A 25538-nucleotide genomic window follows, 5' to 3' on the forward strand; every position below is an offset into this window, starting at 1 on the left:
CAGCATGCTGCTGTGCAAGAGTCCTTGTGCAGGAATCGCAACGGTTTGCAGGTACAGCAGGAAATTAAGAAGGCAAATGGAATTTTATCCCTCATTGCTTGAGGGATGGAGTTTAAAAACAGTAAGGTTATGTTGCAGTTGTACAAAGAACAACCCAGCACGGGAAACAGGCCCTTCGGCCCAACAAGCCCACGCCGCCGCATCACCCTACACCTATTCTACCCTGCGTATCTACAAATAGAACCCCTGACTTAGCCAGATTCAGGGGAGAATAGTGTCAATTTGGTATACCAATCAGCCTAAGAGCACATCTTTGGGGTGTGGGAGGAAACCGGAGCGCCCGGAGGAAACCCATGCATCCACAGGGAGAATGCACAAACTCCCACAGACACAGGCCCAAATCCATGTATGTGCACAGCTAGCAGTGCTAGTCACCGAGCTGTTGCGGCGCCCGTCTACCGGTCCAGGATCAAGCACACACACCGACACGAAGTACTAGGCCACTCCCGGAACCTCCAAGAGCAGCCCACGCACGACCCACCATGTGCATGCCCCTCGTTTGATAACGAGGTGGACCTCCACCTGCGGAATAAAAAGACAAAAACGTTAATCACAAGCCTGCCTTTCCGGCGTCTCCCGAGGTTCTAACCCTTATTTAATAACCCCTACCATAGCCCTCCATCCTCGTTTCACTCATGTGCCTATCTAACTGAACCTTAAACGAGTCCAACGTTCCCGCCTCCACCACCCTACTCGGTAGCGCGTTCCATACCCCCACAACTCTCTGCGTAAAGAACCTTCCTCTCATATCCAAATTATACCTCTCCCCCCTCACCCTTAAATCATGTCCTCTTGTATTTGTAACCAATCTAGGGAGCAGTCTCTCACTATTGACTCTGTCTATTCCCTTCAGTATCTTACATACCTCTATCATGTCCCCCCTCAATCTCCGTCTTTCCAAGGAGAACAGTCCCAGTTTCTCCAACCTTTCCTCGTAACCCAGCCCCTCGTATAAGGTGCTGGCGTACTCTGTACAGTTCTGGTCTCCTTACTTGAGAAAGGATATACTGGCACTGAAGGGGGGTGCAGAAGAGATTCACTAGATTGATTCCGGAGTTGAGAGGATTGGCTTATGAGGAGATACTGAGTAGACTGCGGCTATACCCATTGGAATTCAGAAGAGTGAAGGGACATCTTACAGAAACATATAAGAATATGAAGGGAATAGATAAGATAGAAGCAGAAAAGTTTCCACTGGCGGGTGAAACTATAACTTGGGGGCATAGCCTCAAAATAAGGGGAAGCAGATTTAGGGCTGAGTTGAGGAGGAACTTCTTCACACACAGGGTTGTGAATCTGTGGAATTCCTTGCCCAGTGAAGCAGTTGATGCTACCTCATTGAATGTTAAGGATAGATAAATTTTTGAACAGTCAAGGAATTAAGGGTTATGGTGTGCGGGCGGGTAAGTGGAGCTGAGTCCACAAAAAGATCAGCCACGATCTTATTGAATGGCAGAGCAAGCTCAAGGGGTCAAATGGCCTCCTCCTGCTCCTAGCTCTATGTTCTTATTAATGCCAGTATTTAAAGCTTCAGTGGGAACCAATCACATTCCAGCTACCTTCTAGTATCAGTTAATATGCTTATAATGCATTGTGATTGTATATTCTGGTATAACAGTGCACTTTGGATAACTAGCAGAGATTTACCAACTTAAATTTCCCCATTCAGGAATTGCATCTGTTCTTATTTGAAAAATAATATACGAATGTCAGCTAAAGACGTATCACTATTCTTCTGTCCAGAACTTTACCATCTTCATTGCTCCAGTTAATTGATCTATTCCTTGTTATTATTTTTGAGAAGCTACGGTTACAGTACATGATATGTATAGGAAGTTGCATAGTATTTGTTGAGCTTGCTTTTGATAGCACCTCACAGCCACAGGACCTTGCGGTAGGCACTTGTCAGGGTAAAGCCCAAGCATCTTCAGCTGCTTTATCAATGATCTTCCCCCAACATAAGGTCGAAATTGAGGATATTCACTGGTCATTACACTGAAATAAAATTGATGGCAACTCAGGTGTTGAAAGTGACAGTTTTTATGTGTATTAAAACTTGGATAACATTCATATTTGGGCTGATGGTGAGAAGTAATATTTGTGCCACAGGCAATGATCATCTCCAACAAGATAGAATCTAACCAATTAGCAAACATAACATGCTGCATAAACTTAGCAGGTCTGGCAGCATCAGTAGAGAGAGAAACCGTTAACATTTTAAGCAACTCTTCTTCAGAGCTGAAGAGGGATAGAAATGTGATTAATTACTTGGAGGAGGTGGAGCAGAATGGAAGGTCAGGGATATATCAGAGTTAAGGAGAGATGCTAAAGATATCAAGAACACCAGACAAAGCAAGTTTTGATGGTAGCATTAAGGACTAAAGAAGGTGTTGATTGTGGCATAAAGGTCAGGTAGCAGAATATATTAATAAGAGAACATGGGTCTATGCTCAGTGAAAGTATGGAGTATAATGCTGGCGAGTGTGAGGTTATCCACTTTGGCAGAAATAATAGTAGGAGAGATTATTATTTAAAAGGCCAAAAGCTGCAGCATGCTACAGTGCAAAGGGACCTGGGGGTCCTTGTGAATGAGTCGCAAAAACCCAGTCCACAGGTGCAGCAGGTGATCAAGAAGGCGAATGGAATGTTGACCTTTATAGCGAGGGGGTTAGAATATAAAAGTAGGGAAGTCTTGCTGCAACTGTACAGGGTACTGGTGAGGCCGCAGCTGGAGTACTGTGTGCAGTTTTGGTCGTCGCACTTGTGGAAGGATAGATTAGCCCTGGAGGGTGTGCAGAGGAGGTTCACTAGGCTGATACCAGAGATGAGGGGGTTGGCCTATGAGGAGAGACTAAATAGACTGGGTCTGTACTCGTTGGTGTTTAGAAGGATGAAGGGGGATCTTATAGAGACGTATAAGATAATGAAAGGGATGGATGGGGTAGAGGCAGAGAGATTCTTCCCGCTTAGAAAGGATAGCAGGACTCGGGCACAGCCTCAAGATGGGTGGGGGGGGGGTGGTGGGTGAGGGGGTGAGTTTAGATCGGAGTTGAGGAGGAACTTCTTCACTCGAAGGGTGGTGAATCTCTGGAATTCTCTGCCCGTTGAAGTGGTGGAGGCTACCTCGCTAAATATATTTAAATCATGGGTAGCTAGGTTTTTGATAGACAAGGGAATTAAGGGTTATGGGGAGAGAGTGGGAAAGTGGAACTGATCCACTTCAGATCAGCCATGATCTCATTGAATGGCGGGGCAGGCTCGAAGAGCTAGATGGCCTACTCCTCCTATTTCTTATGTTCTTGTGTTATGTTCTTATGAAAGCAAAACTAAAGGCCAAGTGACAAGTAGCTCTCTGGGGGATTTGCGTTGAGGAAAACAGAAGAGTGATTAAGGTGGAGAGGAAAGTTCACAGCCTAAAGTTGTTGAAGTCAATGTTGAGTCTAGAAGGCTGTAACTTGCCTATTTGGAGGAGGTGGTGTTGTTCCTCCAGTTTGCATTTGATTTCACTGGAGCATTCCATAAGGCAAGGATAGACATGACGATATGGGAGCAAGGTGGTGAGTTGAAATGGCAAGTGACAAGAAAGTTGGAGTACTGATTGCCAAGTGAGCAAAACTGTTCTGCAAAGCAGCCAGTGTTTAGTCTCTCAATATAGAGGAGGCTGCATTGGGAGCAGCAAATACAGTACACCACATTGGGGTGCAATTGAAATGCTTCTTCACCTGAGAAGACTGGGGCTATGAGCAGTGAAGGAGGAGCTAAAGGGGGCAGGTATTGCACCTTCTGTGATTACATGGGAAGGGGATGAAGGGTTGAGAGCAATGGAGGAGTGGACCGGGGTTTCACGAACGTGGTTCCAATTTTCCCTGAATTGGCCGATAAATGACCAGATGGCAGGCTCACCATCTTCAAGGATAGGAGACAGATAGCTGGAGGGCCAATAGTAGGACCTCCAGAGATGAAGCAGAAACTTGGCTTTGTCAGTAAAAGGATATACCCAGTTGGAAGTGCTCCATTAAGTTCTTCAACTTTAACACATACAAAAAATGTTTTCAGCAGATTGGGAACGCCTCCACATGGCTGCCTGAAGCTGAGGCCAGGCATGCAGGGTGATACGTTGGGAGAGCACCTCCAGGCAGCTACATTGAACCCTGATACTTCCCAGAGGAGCCTACGACAGTAGGCCTTACCAAGCTGATTTGGCTTGTTTCCTTCTGGAGATGGCTCGAGAGCAGGATTGTGCTAGACAACTGGCACACCAGTTGTGTGCTCTCCATGCAAATTCAGTCCCAGAACTATGAAGTATAAAATGTCCAGCAATCTTCTATGGAAATACTTCTGAGTTGCACAAAAAAATAAGAATTTTATTTGACGTTTTTACCAGATTGTGGTTGGTATGCCGGAGTTTTAGCCCCTCTCTTTATTTGACACAGTAAGCATGACTAAGATTGAAGGAAGTATTCCTTAAAATGCACTGCTGATGACTACCCAATGTTCAACACACTTCTTGGCTCATCAGACACTAAAGCAGTCCATGTTCAAATGCAGAAAAACCTGGACAATGTCTAGGCTTGTGCAGAGAAGTGGCAAGTAACGTTCATGTTACACAAGCAAAGACCATTTTTTTAACGAGAGCGTGTAATTATTGTCCCTTGACGTTCAGTGGGATTACCTTCACTGAATCCCCCACTATCAGCATCCTGGCACTTACCATTGACCAGAAACTGGACAAACAATATAAATATTGTAACTACCAGAGCAGGTCAACAAGCTAGAAATCTTGCGGCGAGTAACTCGCTTCCTGACTCCCCGAAGTTAGTGTACCATCTACAAGGCAAAAGTCAGGAATGTCATGGAATGCTGTCCAATTGCTTGTATGAGTGCAGCTCTAACAACACAATCTCGACATTATCCAGGACAAAGCAACCCTTTAGATTGCTACCCCTTCCACAATCATTCAGTTTCTCCACTAACAAAGGACAGTGGCAGCTGTGTGTACCATCTAAAGGATGCGCTACAGGAACTCAAAGGTTCCTTAGGCAGCACTTTCCAAACTCTCAGCAATTACCATCTAGAAGGATAGGAGGAGCAGATACCTGGGAACACCTCTAACTGGATGGAGGTACCCTCCATGTCACTCACCATCCGCTCCTTCACAGTTACAGATTTAAGGTGCGGGGAGGAAAGTACAGAAGTGATGTTAGGGGTAAGTTTTTCACTGAGGGTGGTGAGTGAATGGAATCGGCTGCCGTCAGTGGTGGTAGAGGCGAACTCGCTGGGGTCTTTTAAAAGACTTCTGGATGAGTATATGGGGTTTTATGGTATTGGGGGTTATAGATAGGTCTATAGATTGATAGGTGTTAATGTGATCGGCGCAACTCGTGGGCCGAAGGGCCTGTTTGTGCTGTAGTGTTCTATGTTACGATCTGATTAGGGATCCGCAGCTTGGCTTTGTTCAGGGGAGGTCTTGCCTTACGAACCTGGTAGAATTTTTTGAGGAGGTGACAAAAACGGTTGACGATGGACGAGCCGTTGATGTCATCTATATGGATTTCAGTAAGGCGTTTGGCAAAGTCCCTCATGGTAGGCTGGTAGAAAAGGTTAAGGCACATGGGATACAGGGACAGGTATCTAGATGGATTGAAAACTGGCTAGGCAACTGGTCTGTCACCAGTGGTGTGCCGCAGGGCTCAGTACTGGGACCTCTTTTCGTAATATATATAAATGACTTGGAAGAGGGCGTACGTGGTGTAATCAGCAAGTTTGCAGATGACACCAAGGTGGCAGGATTGGCGGATAGCGAGGAGGATTGTCAGGTGACACAGCAGGATATAGATAGGCTGGTATATTGGGCAGATAGATGACAGATGGAATTTAATCCTGATAAATGTGAGCTGATGCATTTTGGAAGGAATAATGCAGGGAGGAGTTACATGATAAAGGGTAGACCAATTAGGAGTATAGAAATGCAGAGGGACCTGGGAGTGCAAGTGCACAAGTCTCTGAAGATGGCAACCCAGGTGGAGAAGTTTGCGAAGAAAGCTTACGGAATGCTAGCCTTTATAGGAAGGGGTATAGAGTATAGGAGCTGGCGTCTAATGCTACAGTTGTACAGAACGTTGGTTAGACCGCATTTGGAGTACTGCATCCAGTTCTGGTCACTACCGGAAGGATGTGGAGACCCTGGAGAGAGTGCAGAACAGGTTTACCAGGATGCTGCCTGGTATGGAAGGACTGGGTTACGAGGAAAGATTGGGTAAACTGGGGCTCTTTTCCTTAGAAAGACGGAGATTAAGGGGGGGATCTGATAGAGGTGTATAAAATAATGAAGGGTATAGATAGCATAAACAGTGGCAGGCTTTTTCCTAGATTGGAGACAAATATCACGAGGGGTCACGAGCTAAGGGTGAGGGGGGGAGAAGTATAATTTGGATACTAGAGGGCGGTTTTTCACACAGAGGGTCGTGGGGGTATGGAATGCACTACCAAGTAAGGTGGTGGAGGCAGGCACGCTGGACTTGTTTAAGGTTTGCTTAGATAGGCACATGAGTGAAACAGGGATAGAGGGTTATAGGAGATGGTTTTAAAAAGGGTCAGAGCCTTGGGACGTTACTGGAAATCTAATGCTACATGTTGGTGTTTTGTCTCTTTTACTCTGCAGGTGTGTTGGTCCACCTTGTTGTCTAACGAGGGGCATGCACACGGTGGGTCGTGCGTGGGCTGCTCTTGGATGTTTCGAGAGTGGCCTAGTACTTCGCGTCGTTGTGTGTGCTTAAAACTGGACCAGCAGATGGACACCACAACAGCTCAGTGACTATCACTGCTAGCTGAGCAGATACGTGGATTTGGGCCAGTGTCTGTGGGAGTTTGCGCATTCTCCCTATGGTTGCTGGGGTTCCTCTGGGTGCTCCGGTTTCCTCCCACGCCCCAAAGATGTGGTCTTAGGCTGATTGGTGTAACAAATTGTCCCTAAACTATTCTCCCCTGAATCTGGTTTCCAGTGGGGGTACCATACGCATACACATGGGTCAAGGTAGGTGTAGGAAAATGCTTTGTTAAGATGGCGGCGCGGGCTTGTTGGGCCGAAGGGCCTGTTTCCCGTGCTGGATTGTTCTTTGTTCTTTGTTTGTTGCTGGGTCAATATTCCTTGAATTCTCCCCGTAACAGCACTGGATGTACCAACAACAGTTCAAGACCGTAGCTCGCAATCACCACCTGAAGATCAACTCAGATAGGAAATAAATACTGGCCTGGCCTGCGATTTTTTTTTTAGAAAAGTACATGTATATGTGTAATTTTTTTCAAAAAAAAGGCCATCCGGTCCAGGCGACTTGTCACCTTAGCTTAACCAGTACCTTTTCCTGAGTGATTGATTATGTTCCTCCCTCACTATTACTACTTAATTTTGAAATATTCTTGTGATATTTTTGTGTCTTCTGTAGTGAGGTTGCCATTAATTGCAATGTCAGGTGCAGAACTAGATGCAAAATTTAAAACCATTCACATAAAATACATAATGTAAAAATGAACAATGATTTTTCAGTCTCTAAAATTCAACCCTTGCTCATGACAGACATAATCTAAAGTTTAAATTTCTGGTGTGTTCGTAATCAGAGCTGAGAATATTTCAGTTCAGTCAAATTATATAATTTTGGCTTGAATTAATTATAAAATGTTTCCTCCTGAAAAAAATCACTGTTAGCAAAATGTTTGGAGTTCACCTTGCTACTCGTTTGGTTCATTTTCAAATTTGAGACATTTGGAGATGTGATTAACTGTTACCGGTTTAAACAACTAAAAATTGTAGGCATCTATTTCTTGAATGAGGAAAATGTGGATTTCTGGTAAATCCTTGCTCTTTTTAAGAGAACCTTAATCTCAGTACACTAACTGTACTGATATTTCACTATATTATGTGATCTTTTTCTAATAACTGTGTGAAATAATATGATTTTTTTTTCCTCATTACTTGTAGTTTAACTTTGTCGGAAAACTATTGGGCCCACGTGGTAATTCTTTGAAGAGGTTGCAGGAAGAAACATTGACAAAAATGTCCATTTTGGGCAAAGGATCCATGCGGGACAAAGCAAAGGTAAGGTTTGTTAACATATTTGTAGCTCAGTGTTATTTTATCAAGGCAATATTAATTGTTTTTTGTTTCCCTGGGCCACACTTGTTTTCTCAATTGTTGGACTTCTTCTGAAATATTATTTGAAGGAAATAGAACGAAAGAGTTTGCATAATTATCTCAGTAATTTATTACCACTGTCTATTCAGATTATTGACGCTTTGTTTTGATTTATGGGTAGAGAAGAAAATCAGGCAGGTATCTGGACTACCACATTGCTATGATTTACATTCATTGGGTTGTTGTGTTTAGTTTCCTGCAGCAGGGATTGGGTGAAAATCAAGGTCAGATAGTACAGTCAAGAAAATTTTATCTTGTAAGCACAAACTTAGTGGATGTGATTTTCCCACTTCACTTACCCCAAAATCAGAAAATCCCACCCAAGGTCAGTGGACCTTTTTTACATGTCCCCACTATTCCCCTCCTCTTTCCAACCTCCTCTCCCCTCTCTCAAACCACACCCCCCCCCACCCCCAGTCTCTTTTATGATAACTGTGTAAGTTAATTCTACCTTGCAATGAGGTGTCAGTACCTACTATGATACCATTGACACCCTGTGAACAGATGCTCAGAGTTAACTGTGGATCTGCTGTATGTATCCCTACGGTGCAGTTAGGGATGGAGTTCCAGGTTTTTAACCCAATAACTTTGAAAAAATGGCAATACAGTTCCAAGTTGGGATGATGTGAGGCTTGTAGGAAAATTTGTAAGCAGTGGTGTTCCCAATCATCGTTTGGAGTTCTGGGTGATAGAGGTTTGCAAGGTGCTTTTGAAGGAGGCTTGGCTAGTTGCTGCAGTGCATCTTGGAGATGGTGCACATAGTTGTTCCTTCTGTGTTGGCAGTGGAGGGAGTGAATGGGTGTTCTAACCAAGCTGGTGGCTTTGCCCTGGATGGTGGGGATGGTTGGAGCTGGCATTTGGGAGTTAGAGCAAGTTATTGAAGAATTCTCACTCTTGCAGTCACAGTATTTGTATTATTAGTTCAGTTAAGCTTCTGGTCCGAGGGGCCCTTGATGGTGGGAGATTTAGTAATGGTGATTCCATTGAACTCCAGTGGTAAACAGATTCTTTTTGGAGATAACCATTGTCTGGCATTTGTGAAGCATGAATGTAATTTATCACATAACAGCCGAAGCCTGAATTTTATCCAGGTCTTGCTGCGTATAGACGTGGATTTCTTCAGTGTCGGAGACTTTGTCTGATACCGAGTACTGTGATCATCAGCAGACATTCGGTTTCTGATCTTCTGTTGAAGGAAAAATCATTGATGAAGCAGCTGAACACTGTTGTGCCCGGGACACTACAAACACAAAATGTTAACATGTGTATGACTGTCCTTAAAGTATGCTGAAAGCCTTTATTTTACACTCACTTCTGTTATTTCTGATCTGATGAAGATTGGCAAAACATCCACATCCGTAGTCTTGTCCGATGCTAGCTACTGTTCTTGTTCAGACCCTCTTTTCCTGCCACAGTAAACATTGATGTCCAGGCTGCTGGGTTCATTGAGACAAGAGGTCAATTTTAATTTCACCCATTTGTTGACGAACTGTCTAGATTTTGATTTCAATGTTTACGCTCTGCCTTATTTTACTTTCCATTGAAACCAGTGAATAATGTGTAATAGCATTTCCTACCCGACCAGTTAAGCTGGAATTGTCCATCCGCGCACCGCATCGCACCTGCACTCATGGCTATTAATAATTTGGAGGGAGCGCACTGGCAGAATTGCACGTCTGTAAACAAATGCGCTCATTTTAAATGCCCTATATATCTTGCGCCTGAGGCTCCCCGGTCATAAAAGCCTTGGTAAAGGTACAAGTTATGAAGCAAATTTTGCAATAAGGGAATTAGTGGAAATAAAATAAATTGCAAATAAATGTTCAGACTAATGGCATTTAAATTTGACCCTTGTTTTGTCTTCATATTTATTAGGTGGTGCACATTTATGTTCAAATTGTTGTGTTTTTTAAAATTCATTCATGAGACATGGCGTCACTGGCTGGCCAGCATTTATTCCTCATCCCTAGTTGCCCTTGAACTGAATGGCTTGCTAGGCCATTTCAGAGGGCAGTTGAGAGTCAAAGAACAAAGAAAATTACAGCACAGAAACAAGCCCTTCAGCCCTCCAAGCCTGCACCGACCATGCTGCCTGACTAAACTAAAAGCCCCTACGCTCCGGGGACCATATCCCTCTGTTCCCATCTCATTCATGCACTTGTCAAGATTCCCTTAAAAATCACTACCATATCTGCTTCCACTATCTCACCCAGCAAAGAGTTCCAGGCACCCACCACTCTCTGTGTAAAAAAAAAAAGTGCTGTGGGCATATGCAACCACTTTGCTGTGGCTCTGGACCATGTGTAGACCAGACCAGGTAAGGATGGCAGATTTCCTTCCCTAAAGGACATTTGTGGTATGGAAAGTTTTTTTTTAGATTTATTTTATATACCAGGTAGCAATTTACCAGAGAGCATCTAAACATTAATTTGGCGATCTATAAGATTTTGGTGGCATTAAAATTCAAAAGACTTTTTTCAGGAAAGCTTTTGGCAACTCCAGTCTTGCTTATTGGCTTCAGTTTAACATTGGGTGGCATGGTGGCAGAGTGGTTAGCACTGCTGCCTCACAGCGTCACAGACCCATGTTCGATTCCCAGCTTGGGTTACTGTCTGTGTGGAGTTTGCACGTGCTCTCTGTGTCTGTTTGGGTTTCTTCTGAGTCCTCCAGTTTCCTCCCACAGTCTAAAGATGTGCGCGTTAGGTTAATTGGCCACGCTAAATTCTCCATTATTGTCAGGGAGACTAGCTGGGGCAAACGCATGAGGTAATGGGGATAGGGCCTGGGTTTGATTGTTGTCGGTGGGCAGAATGGCCTCCTTCTGCACTGCAGGATTCTACGATTCTATGATTAATGTTAAGGAAATTGAACAGTATCCTGTTGCCAAGGAAATGCTCCTTCATTGGATATCTCTCATCTATTTTTAAACTTTCATCTAAGAGGCATTAAAGTCACCAGCAAATGTGCCTTATTAAATATTTATTTTAATTTATATTTGTGATAGCTATTGAAATTAATTTTACTTCTGTTCGTGTGCAGTGCTGAAAGCTCTGAATAGAACTGTATGTTAGTTCTGACCTAACCATATGGAATTTTATTTCTAAACTAGTGTGCTTAAAAAGTAGGTTTCTTTGTTGAAGACCCTTCAAAATTCAACTTTAAAGTTTAAAGACCTATATGCAGGCTGACAAAGTTTCATGTAGCACATTTAAATAATTTCTTCTGGTGAAAATGTTGATTCATTTCTTTGTTCTACAAGACTTTAACAAGTCAACAATTACTTCTTTACTCCCATATGTTCGAGAGGAATTTGAAATGACACCTTGAGTTTTGAATTTTGTCTTCTGAAAATGTGTTACTTTCATCTCATAACATAGTAACTGGACCAAAACTCAGATTAATTGGGATGTTAAGGATTACTTGTCTGGCAGTATGGTAACTATGTTGCCTTGTGTGCTTATTAATCCTTCCAGGCCAGGTAAGTGGAGTTGAACTGTCAGCCAGCACAACTGTTCACCACTAAATCTGCTTTTGTTATTCGAGTGCGAGTAGGTGGAAAAGTTCAGCTCAGGTTCCCACTGTTGATTGCTGTCTGTGTTGCTTTAAAAAAAAGTGCACTAATGTGGATGTTTGTTAAGGAAGGGATTAGGGTTGACTTTTAAATTTGCTTCCATTTATTACCTAGATCTCAAATTAAGTACAGATACTTGTGTTGGAAAATGGAAGACTGAGAACACCTGTGGAACTGGAGATGAAAAAATTGGTTATTTAGATTGCATGAGCAAGTTTATAGAAATGAGCACTATTATAGAAATATGCTATCCTGTGTTACTGCAGCAAAAATCTAAATGAGATTTTTTGTTATCCTGGAGTCTCCAGTTGTTAATTGTGATATCTTGAAAGCTCGTAGACTTGGGGCTTTCATGGGATTCAATTTTAAATAGCAGCTCATTGAGAATGATGTCACAATATTAAGGAAATTGCTGCTGTCTGGCTGAGTCTGAAATCTGTGCAGTCAAAAACGTTTTGAATTAATAACTGTTAAATGCTTACATTTCTGTAAAGCACCTTTAACATCAGTGATGGAGCTGTAAAGCAAATGTCATAAAAGCCAAGGTAGAGGTAGCCACCAGAAACGTACACTCTTGACTTTTCTGACCGTCCAAATTAACTACCATGGAGAAAGAGTGCGATCAGAAAACCATTGTAGCCCAAATTTTTCTCTGTTGAAAGCTTTGAACACCTCAAGTTACTTGTTGCCCTCCAGTGCCTTGAAATCCAATCTAGAATGTAAAAGGAATAGATTCCACACTACAGCCAACCCAAGGCTTTATTGCAATTGAATGCAAAACTTGGTTATGTTGGTGATTTGGGTCTGAATGCTATTTCAGCTCCAAAATGGTGTCTGTGGTACATATGCATACTTCTGTTGATGGCCATTTTGGATTTCATGTAGGCAAGGGCATTAGCAGAGTATGTGCCAGAAGTATGCAATATATTTGGCAAATTATGTCAGCTGATGTAATTAAAGGATGTCGTTTTTGTTCTGAATTGTTCACTTGCACTTTCTGTACAACTGATTTGATTTAATTTATTATGTTCATGTATTAATGTAAGTGAAAGTATTGTTTCTTGCTCTATACAGACAAAGCATACCATTCATAGAGAAGGAATGGAGTGAGTGCAGAATGTAGTGTTACAATCGTAGCTAGGGTGTCGAGAAAGATCAACTTAATGCAAGATAAATCTGTTCAAAAATCTGACAGCAGCAGGAAAGAAGCTGTTCTTGTGTCGGTTGGTACGTAACCTCAGACTTCTGTATCTTTTTCCCGAAGGAAGAAGGTGGAAGAAAGAATGATGGGGTCCTTAATTATGCTGGCTGCTGAGGCAGTGAGAAATGGGGACAGTCAGTGGATGGGCAAGGCTGGTTTGTGTGATGGATTGGACTACATTCACAATCTTTTGTAGTTCTTTGCGGTCTTGGGCAGAGCAGGAGCCATACCAAGCTGTGATACAACAAGAAAGAATGCTTTCCATGGTGCATCTTAAAAGTTAGTGAGAGTTGTAGCTGACATGCCAAATTTCCTTAGTCTTCTGAGCAGCAGAAAAGATACTCCTCCATCACTGTATAATGGGATTTTCAACAACTTGCAAATCAGAAGAGATTGTATGATGAGGAGAAGGGGGTTAGGCATGCACAGACTATCATTTTTCAATGGTTTCAGCTTCACTTGAGGCATTGCTGTGATGATGACTACCCCCCTCCTCCTCCTCCATAGATATCAGGGCATATAAATGCTAATGTCACCTGCTAGTTGGTGGCTTGAGAGAAGGAAGTATGTTCATGGGAGTGGCGCAATTCGTTTGGGTGATGTGACCGTCATTGTTGAATAACTGGCAATCTAAAAGCTATAGGTTGTAGTTGTGAGGTTTGCAGCAATGCAGTGCGTGCAGGAGTGAGGTAAAGATGAGAATGTTAGATGTGAGTATTGATTCAGCTGTACGTGAGGTTGTGGGCGGTTGGATTGAAACTGCATTTTCTGACAGTTGTGCGAGGTCCTTGAACTTGTGGCAGTGTATTCAGATCCTCAGATCTATACTCTGGCATTGACTGTTACAACTTTCTACTCCCACTGCTTTCTGAGAGTTTATTTGGAGCATTTTTTGGTCCTTCTGTGGACAGATGACATCTGTCTCCCTGCATCTCCTCAACCAAAGTGGCCAGAATAGAGTTAAAAATTATTGGCTTATTGTGCTGTTATTCATGCTCTGTTACAACCAGTTTCAGAACCTGTCTTAGCCGCAATGTGTATACCCTTGAGGTGTGCATCAGCCTTTTACAATATTGCACCTTCTGTTCAGACTTAAGTCTGTTCTGTTGAGAAAAACAGTGCAAACCTTTTCTCATGAATTTTGAGCCTCATTACCAACCCCGTGGTGGCCTCCCTCTGAATTGCTCACCCCAGATCAACCTAATCAGCAGGGAGCTCCGTATCAATGCCTCCCCAGACCTTGTTCCAGATCCATTAGAGGGGATGACTGCCAGGAAGCCTGCACCACATTCCTTAGAGGGAGCTTGACCAAACTTTTGAATGATGTGCAGCAGAGGCAGAATATCTTTAGATTATGGTCACTCAGATGTCCTTCCAACTCCAACGCGTGTGAATGGGAGTAGTGTTTCAGGGCCATGTCAGAGCTCAGAATCCTCATGCCCTTTGAGGAGAGAGCATTTAGCTGGCCAGGGAGGAGGAAGACCCTTTGCCAGTAATGTCCTCTGAGGCTGTAGCACCTATGCTGCTTTTCCGCAACAGCTACTGGCCCAGTCTCCCCCTCATCTGTAGGGTGCTGGTCTTGGCCATATGCAGCAGCACATCTGTGTCTCTGCTGTTGCTTTGTCACAATGAGGTAGAATTGTCAACTTAACCGGCTCCATGATAGCCCAGAATCATGTACTGAAAAGAGAACACCAGATTGAGCTATGAGGATCCTTGACCGAGCTCACATCCTAATTCCTCAATGTCTCTGGAACTGCCGTCCAAGCAGTGTCCACTTAGTGAGTGCCGCTCTGCTATTTCTCACAGCCTCCCCTCTGAGTCTATAGCCACATTGGTCTCCCTCAACTCCACCAAGATGAAGCTCGTAGACCCTTCAGACTTTCAGTGGCATCTAACGACTGAATCTTTGGCCAAACCCGCAAAAAAAATCTAGCGTGACGTAAAAGGACTGTTGAGTGGATGCATGAGATCAGTGTCTGCATCCTGACGGGATGCACTAAAAAAGTTGATTCGTTGGTTAGGAAGAAAAAGGAGGCTTATGTTCGGATGAGGCTTGAGGGCTCAGGTAGTGCATTAGAAAGTTTTAGATTGGCTAGGAGGGAGTTGAAGAGGGAGTTAAGAAGGGCTAAAAGAGGACATGAGATGACTTTGGCTGATAGGATTAAGGAGAACCCTAAGGCGTTTTACAGGTATGTCAAGAACAGAAGGTTGGTTAGGGCAAGATTAGGGCCAGTTACAGACAGTAGAGGGAAGTTGTGTGTGGAACCGGAGGAGATTTGAGAGGCGTTGAACCAATATTTCTCTTCGGTGTTCACGCAAGGGGACATGAATGTAGCTGAGGAGGACACTGGGGTGCAGGGGTGTAAAATAGATAGTATTGCAGTTGATACGGGGGATGTGCTGGATATTTTAGAGGGTTTGAAAATAGATAAGTCCCCTGGTCCGGATGGGATTTACCCTAGGATTCTCTGGGAGGCAAGAGAGGTGATTGCGGAGCCTCTGGCTCTGATCTTCAGGTCGTCGTTGGTCTCTGGTATAGTACCGGAAGATTGGAGGACAGCAAATGTTGTCCCATTTTTTAAGAAAGGGAGAAGAGACTTCCCTGGGAATTATAGACCGGTGATCTTACTTCTGTGGTGGGTAAGGTTTTGGAAAGGATTATTAGAGACAGGATTTATAGTTATTTGGAGAGTAATGAATTAATTAGAGACAGTCAGCATGGTTTTGTAGTGGGTAGGTCGTGCCTTACTAACCTTATCGAGTTCTTTGAGAAAGTGACCAAAGAGGTGGATAGGGGTAAGGCAGTTGACGTGGTGTATATGGATTTTAGTAAGGCGTTTGATAAGGTTCACCATGGTAGGCTTCTGCAGATCAGGAATTGGCTAGCAGATAGGAGACAGAGGGTGGTGGTTGATGGTAAATATTCGTCATGGAGTTCGGTTACGAGTGGTGTGCCTCAGGGATCTGTTTTGGGGCCACTGCTGTTTGTAATTTTTATTAATAATCTGGATGAGGGTATAGTTGGGTGGATTAGTAAGTTTGCTGATGACACCAAAGTCGGAGGTGTGGTAGATTGTGAGGAAGGGTGTCATAGTTTGCAGGGTGACTTAGAAAGGTTGCAGAGCTGGGCCGCGAGGTGGTGGATGGAGTTTAATGTGGAGAAGTGTGAGGTAATTCATTTCGGTAGGAATAACAGATGTGTTGGGTATAGGGCTAACGGGAGGACTTTGAATGGTGTGGAGGAGCAGAGGGATCTAGGTGTATGTGTACATAGATCCCTGAAAGTTGGGAATCAAGTAGATAAGGTTGTTAAGAAGGCATACGGTGTCTTGGCGTTTATTGGTAGGGGGATTGAATTTAGGAGTCGCAGCGTCATGATGCAACTGTACACAACTCTGGTGCGGCCGCACTTGGAGTATTGTGTGCAGTTCTGGTCCCCACATTACAGGAAGGATGTAGAGGCTTTGGAGAGGGTGCAGAGGAGGTTTACCAGGATGTTGCCTGGTATGGAGGGGAGATCCTATGAGGAGAGACTGAGAGATTTGGGGTTGTTTTCGCTGGAAAGAAGGCGGCTAAGAGGGGACCTTATTGAAACATATAAGATGATTAGAGGTTTAGACAGGGTAGATAGTGATAGCCTTTTTCCTAGGATGGAGAAAGCTAGCACGAGGGGGCACGACTTTAAATTAAGGGGGGGTAGTTATAGGACTGATGTCAGGGGTAGGTTCTTTACCCAGAGGGTGGTGAGGGACTGGAATGCCCTGCCAGCTGCAGTTGTAAATGCGCCTAGTTTGGGGGCGTTTAAGAGATCTGTGGATAGGTTTATGGACGAAATGGGATTGGTTTAGATTAGTGGGTTAGTGTTTTTTTTTAAAGCAGGTCGGCGCAACATCGTGGGCCGAAGGGCCTGTTCTGCACTGTTATGTTCTATGTTCTATGTACCTCAGTGATGACCCCTGTAATGACATTGAATGGGATGAGTGGTGACGGATATCGCCATCGTGCCTTGCATAGGTGATCACATATTTTGGCCCTGGAGGGAGTGCAGAGGAGGTTTACTAGGCTGATACCGGAGTTGAGGGGATTGAGCTATGAGGAGAGGCTGAATAAACTAGGCTTGTACTCGTTAGAGTTTAGAAGAATGAGGGGAGATCTCATTGAGACGTATAAGATGATGAATGGGATGGATAGGATAGAGGTGGAGAGACTCTTCCCGCTCAAAAAAGACAGTAGGACTAGGGGGCACAGCCTCAAGATAAAGGGGGGGCGGTTTAGAACGGAGTTGAGGAGGAACTTCTTCACTCAAAGGGTGGTGAATCTCTGGAATTCTCTGCCCGTTGAAGTGGTGGAGGCTGCCTCGCTAAATATTTTTAAGAAGCGGGTTGATGGGTTTTTGATAAGAGAGGGGATTAAGGGTTATGGGGAGAGGGCGGGAAAGTGGAACTGAGCCACAACAGATCAGCCATGATCTTATTGAATGGCGGGGCAGGCTCGAAGGGCTAGATGGCCTACTCCTGCTCCTATTTCTTATGTTCTTATGTTCTTATCAGTGTAATCTGTGTCATGATCAAGCTTGTATGAGTTTTGCATCTCTATGCTTGGTCAAGCTCTTCTGAGTTAAACAAATGGACTAAATTAAATAAACTAAGGAAGAAAATAAAGGGGAACCACCCCAAACAAAAAACAATTACAATATTTTTTTAAATTATCTGCATTCCTTGTGCCCTCTCCGGCACTCCCAGAGCCTTGAGCGTTCTGTAGGATGATGGTTTCCAGCATTTGCCTCCAAAATACCCCTCAAAGATAAGGGTGCCAGGCTCATACTTGTGTAGAGCTATTGTAAATGATGCTGGTGTGACATTTTACATGTTGCTTGTATCAGAGAAACTGGAGTATTTTAATTGCACATCACCTATTTTCAGATTTTATTGAATTGTGTTCTGTTTTTTGCAAAGTTTGTGCAGTACAGAGTATTCCACATGTGCTGCAGCCTGAATATACCACTGAACAAGAATGTGTTGAAGAAATACAGTTAAATATACAATCAAGAGACTGACATGGTGATTTTAAATGCAAGTTAATTGGCTTCTTTCTTTTTCTGTTATATTATTTTAAGGAAGAGGAACTAAGGAAGAGTGGAGAATCTAAATATGCACATCTCAATGAAGACTTGCATGTACTTATTGAAGTATTTGCTCCGCCATCAGAGGCATACGCAAGAATGGGACATGCTCTAGAGGAAGTAAAGAAGTTTCTCATACCGGTCAGTGCTCCAGTTGATCTTCACACGTCGCTTGGTTTCATTTTGATAATTTGAGCATATTATAATTCTGGGAATGTATGATGAAATTAGAATATTAAAATTATATTAATTCCGAGGAGTTCTTTCAGGGTGTGATTCCTACTGCCAAGGCAACAGCTTCTCTTGCTTAGTAAAAGTACTTGGCTCCTCCACCGCCTCCATTACTTTGCCGCATGGGCCACAGCTCTGCTCACATAGCCACTTCTATACCCAGCAACAGAACAAAACAAATTGGCCAATCAGAGCCCAGCTTCTCTGATAGTTACTGATAGAGAGCCCAGCAGAAGCCACAGAGGGCATGCTGAGCTTGGTCATTTTGATTTTTTTTTAAATTTTTCTTTGATTTATAGCTGTTCTTTCTGGAACTTTTGCTTCTTCAACTGACTTGCATGTTTATTTTAGTTTGCGAGTTATTGTTTCAGCTTTAAAAATTACTGCCTTTTTGTCACATGGCTGCCGGAGATTCCACGGAACCCCTGGAGATCTCATGCAGAGCCTTGGGAACCAATTTAGGAACCTGTGCTTTAAATTGATATGAAATGCAGACAGTCTTTTTACTTTCGCCCAGCATTAAAATAGAAACATTTAAAACTTATTAGAAATAGATTATAATAACTGTGATAAAATGACTCCCTTCAAAAAACTTTCATTTCTTGTCCAATTTTCTTTCCATTAGTGTAAAACATTTTTGTTGATGGCAGAAGTGGAGTTGTAACAATGATAATGCAAAACATAGTATACTAACAGACACAGGAAAATTGTTAAATCACCGAATAATACCAGAATAGGGAGAAATTACCTCTCTTACATACACACATGCATCAACTGGATTGCAATCATTTTTGTAATGTGTGTGTATATGTGTTTGCAGGATTACAATGATGAAATTAGACAGCAGCAGCTTCAAGAATTATCCTACTTAAATGGTACACCAGAAAGTCCAGAAACTCCAGCAGTTCGAGGGAAACCCGTAAGGGGTCGAGGAGCGCTTGCTCCAGCTCTAAGCAGGTGAAAGCATTTGTAACTTTATAGGGCCCAGTAGTTCAGCCTGCTGCAGGCTGGTAAGCTTTTGTTTGTTTCGTTGCTAGATGTGATGCAATATGAATATGGTAATAGAGAAAATTACAACTAAAACATGACCTGGCCAATGTTAAATTTGTAAGTAGTTGCAAGAAATAGGTTTACTTCTCCGCTAACATGTTGGTGAAAACAATCTCCAACAAATATCTATTGTTCATACTCATGCTTGCAGAGTAAAGCTCAAAAAGCAATTTATTGAGAGCTCTTAGCTACTTCAAGTAGAAAGATTGAAAAATTCAAAACATGATATTTGAGTTGTAAAAACATTCAGCAAAGTAAGATGCAATAATTATGGAACCATAACTCATTCTGGAACATTTACATTAAGAAAGTTGAAATCCCCTAGTATAGTTACCAGATTATTACTCTTACACAGCTGTGTGAACTTGCTATATAATTGCTCTTCCATTTTCCACTGACTGTTTGGAGGCCCATGTTACATGCCCAAAAATGTGGCTGTCCCCTATATTCATAAGTTCTAACCACAAAGTCTTGTTTGAAGAACCTTCCAAGATATCATCTGTTTATTGCAGTAATTGATTACAAATAATTATTCAATTATCCAATTAATTAAGGATCCAATTCCTTAATTAATTGTGCTACACTGCCTGCTTTTTTACCCCCTGCTCTATCTCGCCTAAAGATCGAAACTACATTAATGGAGTAGTCATAATGTGAAAGGTTTAAAGGGAACAGAATTCTTAATGTGTCCAGGAGAATATTTTTAAGTCACTACATAGAAGGTCGTACAAGGGGCGATCCTGGACTTCATTTTGGGTGACAAAACCAGGCATGTGGTTCAAGTGCCTGTGTGGTTGAAATATCATGATGCTGGCATTGGACTGGGGTGGGCACAATAAGAAGTTTCTCAACAGCTTTTGGCACACTGCCCCTTCATCAGGTGAGTGGAGAAACCCTAGTGGGGAACGTTTTGAAGACCACAGTCATAACTCCATTAGATTCAAGATTGTTATAGAAAAGAGTAAGGATGGACCTGAAATCGAACTTCTAAACTGGGGAAGGCTGATTTTTAAAAAGATCGGATATGATTTGGCCAGAGTGAAATGGGAGCAGGCACCTTTAGGTAAATTTGTGATGTAACAGTGGAGCACATTCAAGGAGGAAATAGAGAGTACAGGGCGAACGTATTCCAATGAAGAAAGAAACTATGAACAAACCCAGTGAACTCTGGATATTGAGCGGCATACAACATTAGATAAAGAGAAAAGGGGGGGTGCTTATGGCAGATATTAAAGCTCAAAACAGCAGAAGCTATAGAGGGGTATAGAATCTGCAAGAGGGAACTTGAAAAGGAAATTAGAAGGTCAGAAAGGGGACATGAAAGGATACTGGCAGGTAAAATAAAGGAAAATCCGAAGTTGTTTTATAAGTGTATTAAAGGTAAAAGAGAAAGATTAGAGCCCATTAAGCACCATAGTGGTAATTTATGTGTGGAGCTGGAGGACGTAGGGAGGGTTTTAAATGAATACTTTGTGTCAATGGTCACTAGTGAGAGGGACAAACTGACAGTGTCGATATAGAAATCAGGGTGAAGAATTGTGATACAATTAAAGAAATTATCAAGGGCAGAGAGGAGGATCTGAGTGGTCTGGCAAGCTTAGAAGTAGGTAAATCTTCAGGATTGGATGAAATGTATCCCAGGCTGTTGAGTGAGGCAAAGGAGAAAATAGCAAGGAAGGTGACCAGGTAGATGAGGGTGATGGGTTGATGTAGTCTACATGGACTTCATTAAGGCTTTTGACAAGGTCCCGGAGGACTGATCAAGAAGGTAAGAGCCCATGGGATCAGGGGCAATTTGGCAAGTTGGATCCAAAATTGGCTTTGTGGCAGGAAGCAGCAAGTAATAGTCAGGTTGTTTTTGTGACTGGAATGATGTGTCCAATGGTATCTGGCAAGGATTGGTCGTAAGTCCCTTGCTATTTTGTGGTATAAGTTAATCATCTAAGTGTGAACGTGGGGGTAATGATCTGTAACTTGGCAGAAGACAAAAAAATTGGTGGTGAGGTAAATAGCGAAGGGGAAAGCCTTAGATTACAGGATGATCAAGGTGGGTTAGTCAGATGAATAGATCAGTAGTAAATGGAATTCACCTGAAAAGCGTGAGGCAATGCATTTGGGAAGACTAACACAGCAAGGACATACACAATGAATGGTAGGACACTAGGATATTCAGAGGAGCCTTGGTGTATGTCCAAAGATCCTTAAAGGCAACAGGATGGGCAGGAAAAGGCAGTGAAGAAGGCATTTGGGATACCTGCCTTTATTAGCTCAAATATAGATGGAGCTGTATAAAATGCATGTTAGGCCACAGCTAGAGTACTATGTGTAGTTCTGGTCGCCGCATTATAAGAAGGGTGTGATTGCACTAGCAAAGTTGCAAAGGAGATTCATCAGCTTGTGCCTGGACTGGAGCATTTCAGCCATGAAAAGAGCCTGGTTAGACTGGGGTTGTTTTCCTTAGAACAAAGAAAACAGAGGGGGGACCTGATTGAGGAAAATTATTAGGGGTATTGATAGAGAAGATGGGAAGAAACATTTTCCTTTGGCAGATGGGTTAATAACCAGAGGGCATAGATTTAAGGTAAGAAGCAGAGGAGTTAAAGAAAAACCTTTTCACCCAGAGGGTTGTGGGAACGTGTTGCCTGAAAGGCTGGTAGAGGCGGGAGCCCTCACAGCATTTGAGAAGCACTTAATTAAGCGCTTGAAACATCATGGCATAGAAGAATATGGATTAGAACAGACAGATGTGCCTAAGGACCCCTTTCTGTGCTATAAAACTCAATGGCCAAAATTCTCCACAAAAAAGTGCCAACAGGTGCGAAAATGGGAAATTTTCCTGCCTGTGTTTTCAACATGCTTTTACGAATCTCAAACTTCAGAACGCGTTGGGGAAATTCATGCCAGTAAGTGGAGGTGGGGCCTCATCCCACTTAGTATCCAGCAGCAATGTGCTAAGTGGGCCAGCAGCATAGTGCTAAGTGGGCACTGTGCACACACCGATCTGTCCTTGGGAAGATTGGTGTAAGCACTGCCCCCAACTCGAGCAGCATAGCGGGCCAGTAGAATCTCAGCCTATGACTCTGATATACTCTCGTATTGAAAATGGTGCAGGAAAAGGTATCAAGACTGAAATCCTATACCTGACATCTCTGCTGATTGGACAAATAATAATGACAATTGGGAGAAGTTTTTAAACAGGTGGCCAAGTTGATATCCATACTTAATGTTATCGGCAAATGTCAAGTTTCTGCGAGGGAGAATAAATATTGTGTGAAGCTTTGCTAAATTAGACTGGTGGCACTATGGGAATGCCATACTATGGAAGGGAACATGTTTAAAAACAAGTAATATCAGGTGCAGAAGATGCAGTGGTAACACCCCTACCCCTGGGCCAGAATCTGCAGGTTCAAGTCCTACTTTAGGAACATACCTTTCATGACCAAAAAGATTGATTAACAGCCTGTAAATCCTTCCAATACATCTGATGGCAGGCAGTAAAAGTGGCAGAGTTTCCTCGTCTACCACTTTGCAGAAGTAAATGGCAAGCCACTACAATTTTTGGCCAAGCATAACCAATGTCCTCTTGGAGGATCGTACCTGAAGGAGGAGGAATGTCAAATGCAAACAGACAATATAGTCTAGAATTTTACTGGATTCACATTTTTGGTGTTGTGAGGACAATGGAGGAAATGAGGAAAATCTTGAAGAACTTTTCTTCAAGATGATTGAGTGATTTATTGATAGTCATCTCTCAATCCTTGTGTTCTGTTGTTATAACTGACTTGATCTTTATCTGTTCCCTGTTGTACTTTAGCAGAGGCCGAGGTGGAGTTCCTCCCCCTACATCCGCAGTCCCAAGAGCAGGGCCTGTTCCCAGAGGAGCGCCTCCTGGCAGAGGTCCTGGAGCTAGAGGGCGTGGGGTCCCAGCACCAAGAGCAAGAGGAGCGCCAGGTTACAGACCTCCGCCACCCCCAGTACAAGACACTACATATGGTGAATATGTAAGTAAATCTGTTTTTAGAATTGTGACTAATATAATAATGATAGTAATATGAAATTCAAAATAGCTTCAAATTTTTCGTAACTTTGAAGCAAGGTATTAAATCACAAGAAGCATTTCATAGCCCAAGGAAAAGGTTGTTAATCATGACATCATTATTAGAATTGATTGCCACTAGCACCAAAATGTTGTGTTGTAACCAAGGAAAGCAAGTGGAAAATTCCAAACCAGGAGCATAGAATGGTTACAATATTAGAGAAGGCCATTCAGCCTGTCAAGTATGTGCTGCTCTCTGAAGCAACAATTCACCCAGTGCCACCACTTGCCTTTTCTCCATAGCTCTGCAAATTGTTCCTTTTCAGATAATGATCCAATTCCCTCTTGAAATCTTAATTGACCTGCCTCAACCACGCTTCTAGACTGTGCATTCCAGATCTTAGCCACCTGTAGTTTGAAAAAGGATTATCTTATGTTGCCAATGATGCTTTTGTTAATTACCTTGAATCTGTGATCTCTGGTTGCCAATCCTTCCATTATTGGAAACAGTTTCTCCCTATGTGCTGTGTAGAGACTCTTCATGACATTGAATACCTTGATCAAATCTCCTCCCCACCTACTCTTCTCCAAATCGAACACTCACGACTTTTCCAATATTTCTTTGTAACTGGTTCAAGAGATAAGCTTCATTCTCATGAATTTCTCCTGTATCATCTCTAATGTCTTCACCTCCTTCCTCAAGTGTAATGCCCAGAACTGAACACAGTACTCCATTTGATATTAAAATAGTGTTTTGTACAGGAGAATGAAGCTCAGGAGTCCGTGTGTTTAGGATCCACAATCTCAACCTGTCCTACCACCTTAAATAATTTATGCACAAATACATCTGGGTCCCTCTGCTTCTGCACCCACTTCAGATTTGTACCCTTTAGTTTATAGTGTGTATTTTCTCTGACCAAAATGAATCACTTCACACTTTGACTTCATCTGCTATTTGTCCAGCCATTCTACCAGCCTCTCTGTCCTGAAGTTTTGCACTTTGTATTCATCCAAAGATTTTAAGTTGTGTCCTATAGATCTCTGTCACATCTCGGGTACCAGTCCCTGGGGAACGCCACTATAAATCTTCCTTGAATTTGAAAACCCAGTCACCACTGTTCTCGTTTCCTTTGTCATTCAGCCAATTTCACATGCATTTTGTCAGTGTCCCTTCAATGAGTTTGAATTTTAATCAAGTCTGTGATGTGGTACTTCATAAAATGTCTTTTGGAAATAGTGGTAGGAATAAAAAGGAATGTGCCTTGCCTAATTATAAAAGATAAATATGTTAAGTTTTGTGAATTAAATTTACCCATGTTTTTCCTCAATGGAAATTTTCCTCAATGGAAATTTTCCTCAATGGAAATACAAAATTTATTCTATTTCACTCATTAATTCTTATTAAATCCTTTTCCTCGGTCAATTTGCCTCCTTTAAAGATTGCTTTTATTGCTCTTAGGGTGAAAAAACTGTTAACTGCATTTTATTTCCGTTCTGATTCCCTATTTTTAACTTTTGGGCACGTTACCTCATTGCCATAAAAAATTCAAAAATGAAAGATACTAGTGCAGTATTCCACAGTTGCTGAGTACGTCTCGGATAGTTGTAATCTAGAATGGCAGATATGGTATAAATACCAGGCATTGTTACATTTTTAACATGATTTGATTGTGTCTATGTGGTAGATATTTTGTTGGGTGAAACTATCTTTTATTGCTGTTTTTAAAATGGAAAGATTTCTTACTATGTGCTGTTGAAAGTTCAGTAAAGCAAACGAGTGGTTTAAAAATAAATTAACCTTAATATGTTGCTAATTTTTTTAAAACCAGTTTGAATTAAAGTAATTTTATATAATTTTTCCAATTTAAAAAAACCCCCTTTCTTAAAGGTACTTGAATTATTGTGTTGATGCTGGTTAAGTCAGTGCTGTTGAATGAGTCTGGCATTTGGATATCCTAAGCTTAGGCTGTTGGACAGACTTGTTAATAGGCACTGTTTTAACTCTATTACTGGGATTCTTTGTGAATTACCTAAATTGCAAGAATAGTCCAATTCTAGAAAGACTGAAAGCTGTTT

At 42.4% G+C, this 25538-nt stretch overlaps 1 protein-coding gene across 6 annotated transcripts in view; it reads left to right on the forward strand.

Annotated features, from left to right (window-relative positions):
- Window positions 1-25538, forward strand: part of khdrbs3 (KH domain containing, RNA binding, signal transduction associated 3) — a 183150-nt gene that overhangs the window by 82613 nt on the left and 74999 nt on the right. For 4 of the 6 annotated variants that reach the window (XR_013887736.1, XR_013887735.1, XM_080194580.1 and 1 more), the window contains 4 exons: window positions 8036-8152; window positions 18140-18286; window positions 19197-19333; window positions 23241-23427. Coding sequence is in view for 4 of the 6 variants with exons in the window: in XM_080194580.1 (XP_080050706.1) it covers window positions 8036-8152; window positions 18140-18286; window positions 19197-19333; window positions 23241-23427 (588 nt within the window). In the remaining 2 variants the exon portion in view is untranslated. The remainder of the gene's footprint in view (window positions 1-8035; window positions 8153-18139; window positions 18287-19196; window positions 19334-23240; window positions 23428-25538) is intronic. The other 2 variants (XM_080194581.1, XM_080194583.1) reach the window with 1 other exon arrangement.

The sequence above is a fragment of the Carcharhinus amblyrhynchos genome, chromosome 8 (assembly GCF_965287045.1).
Source record: "Carcharhinus amblyrhynchos chromosome 8, sCarAmb.v2.hapA, whole genome shotgun sequence".
Classification (NCBI taxonomy): domain Eukaryota; kingdom Metazoa; phylum Chordata; class Chondrichthyes; order Carcharhiniformes; family Carcharhinidae; genus Carcharhinus; species Carcharhinus amblyrhynchos.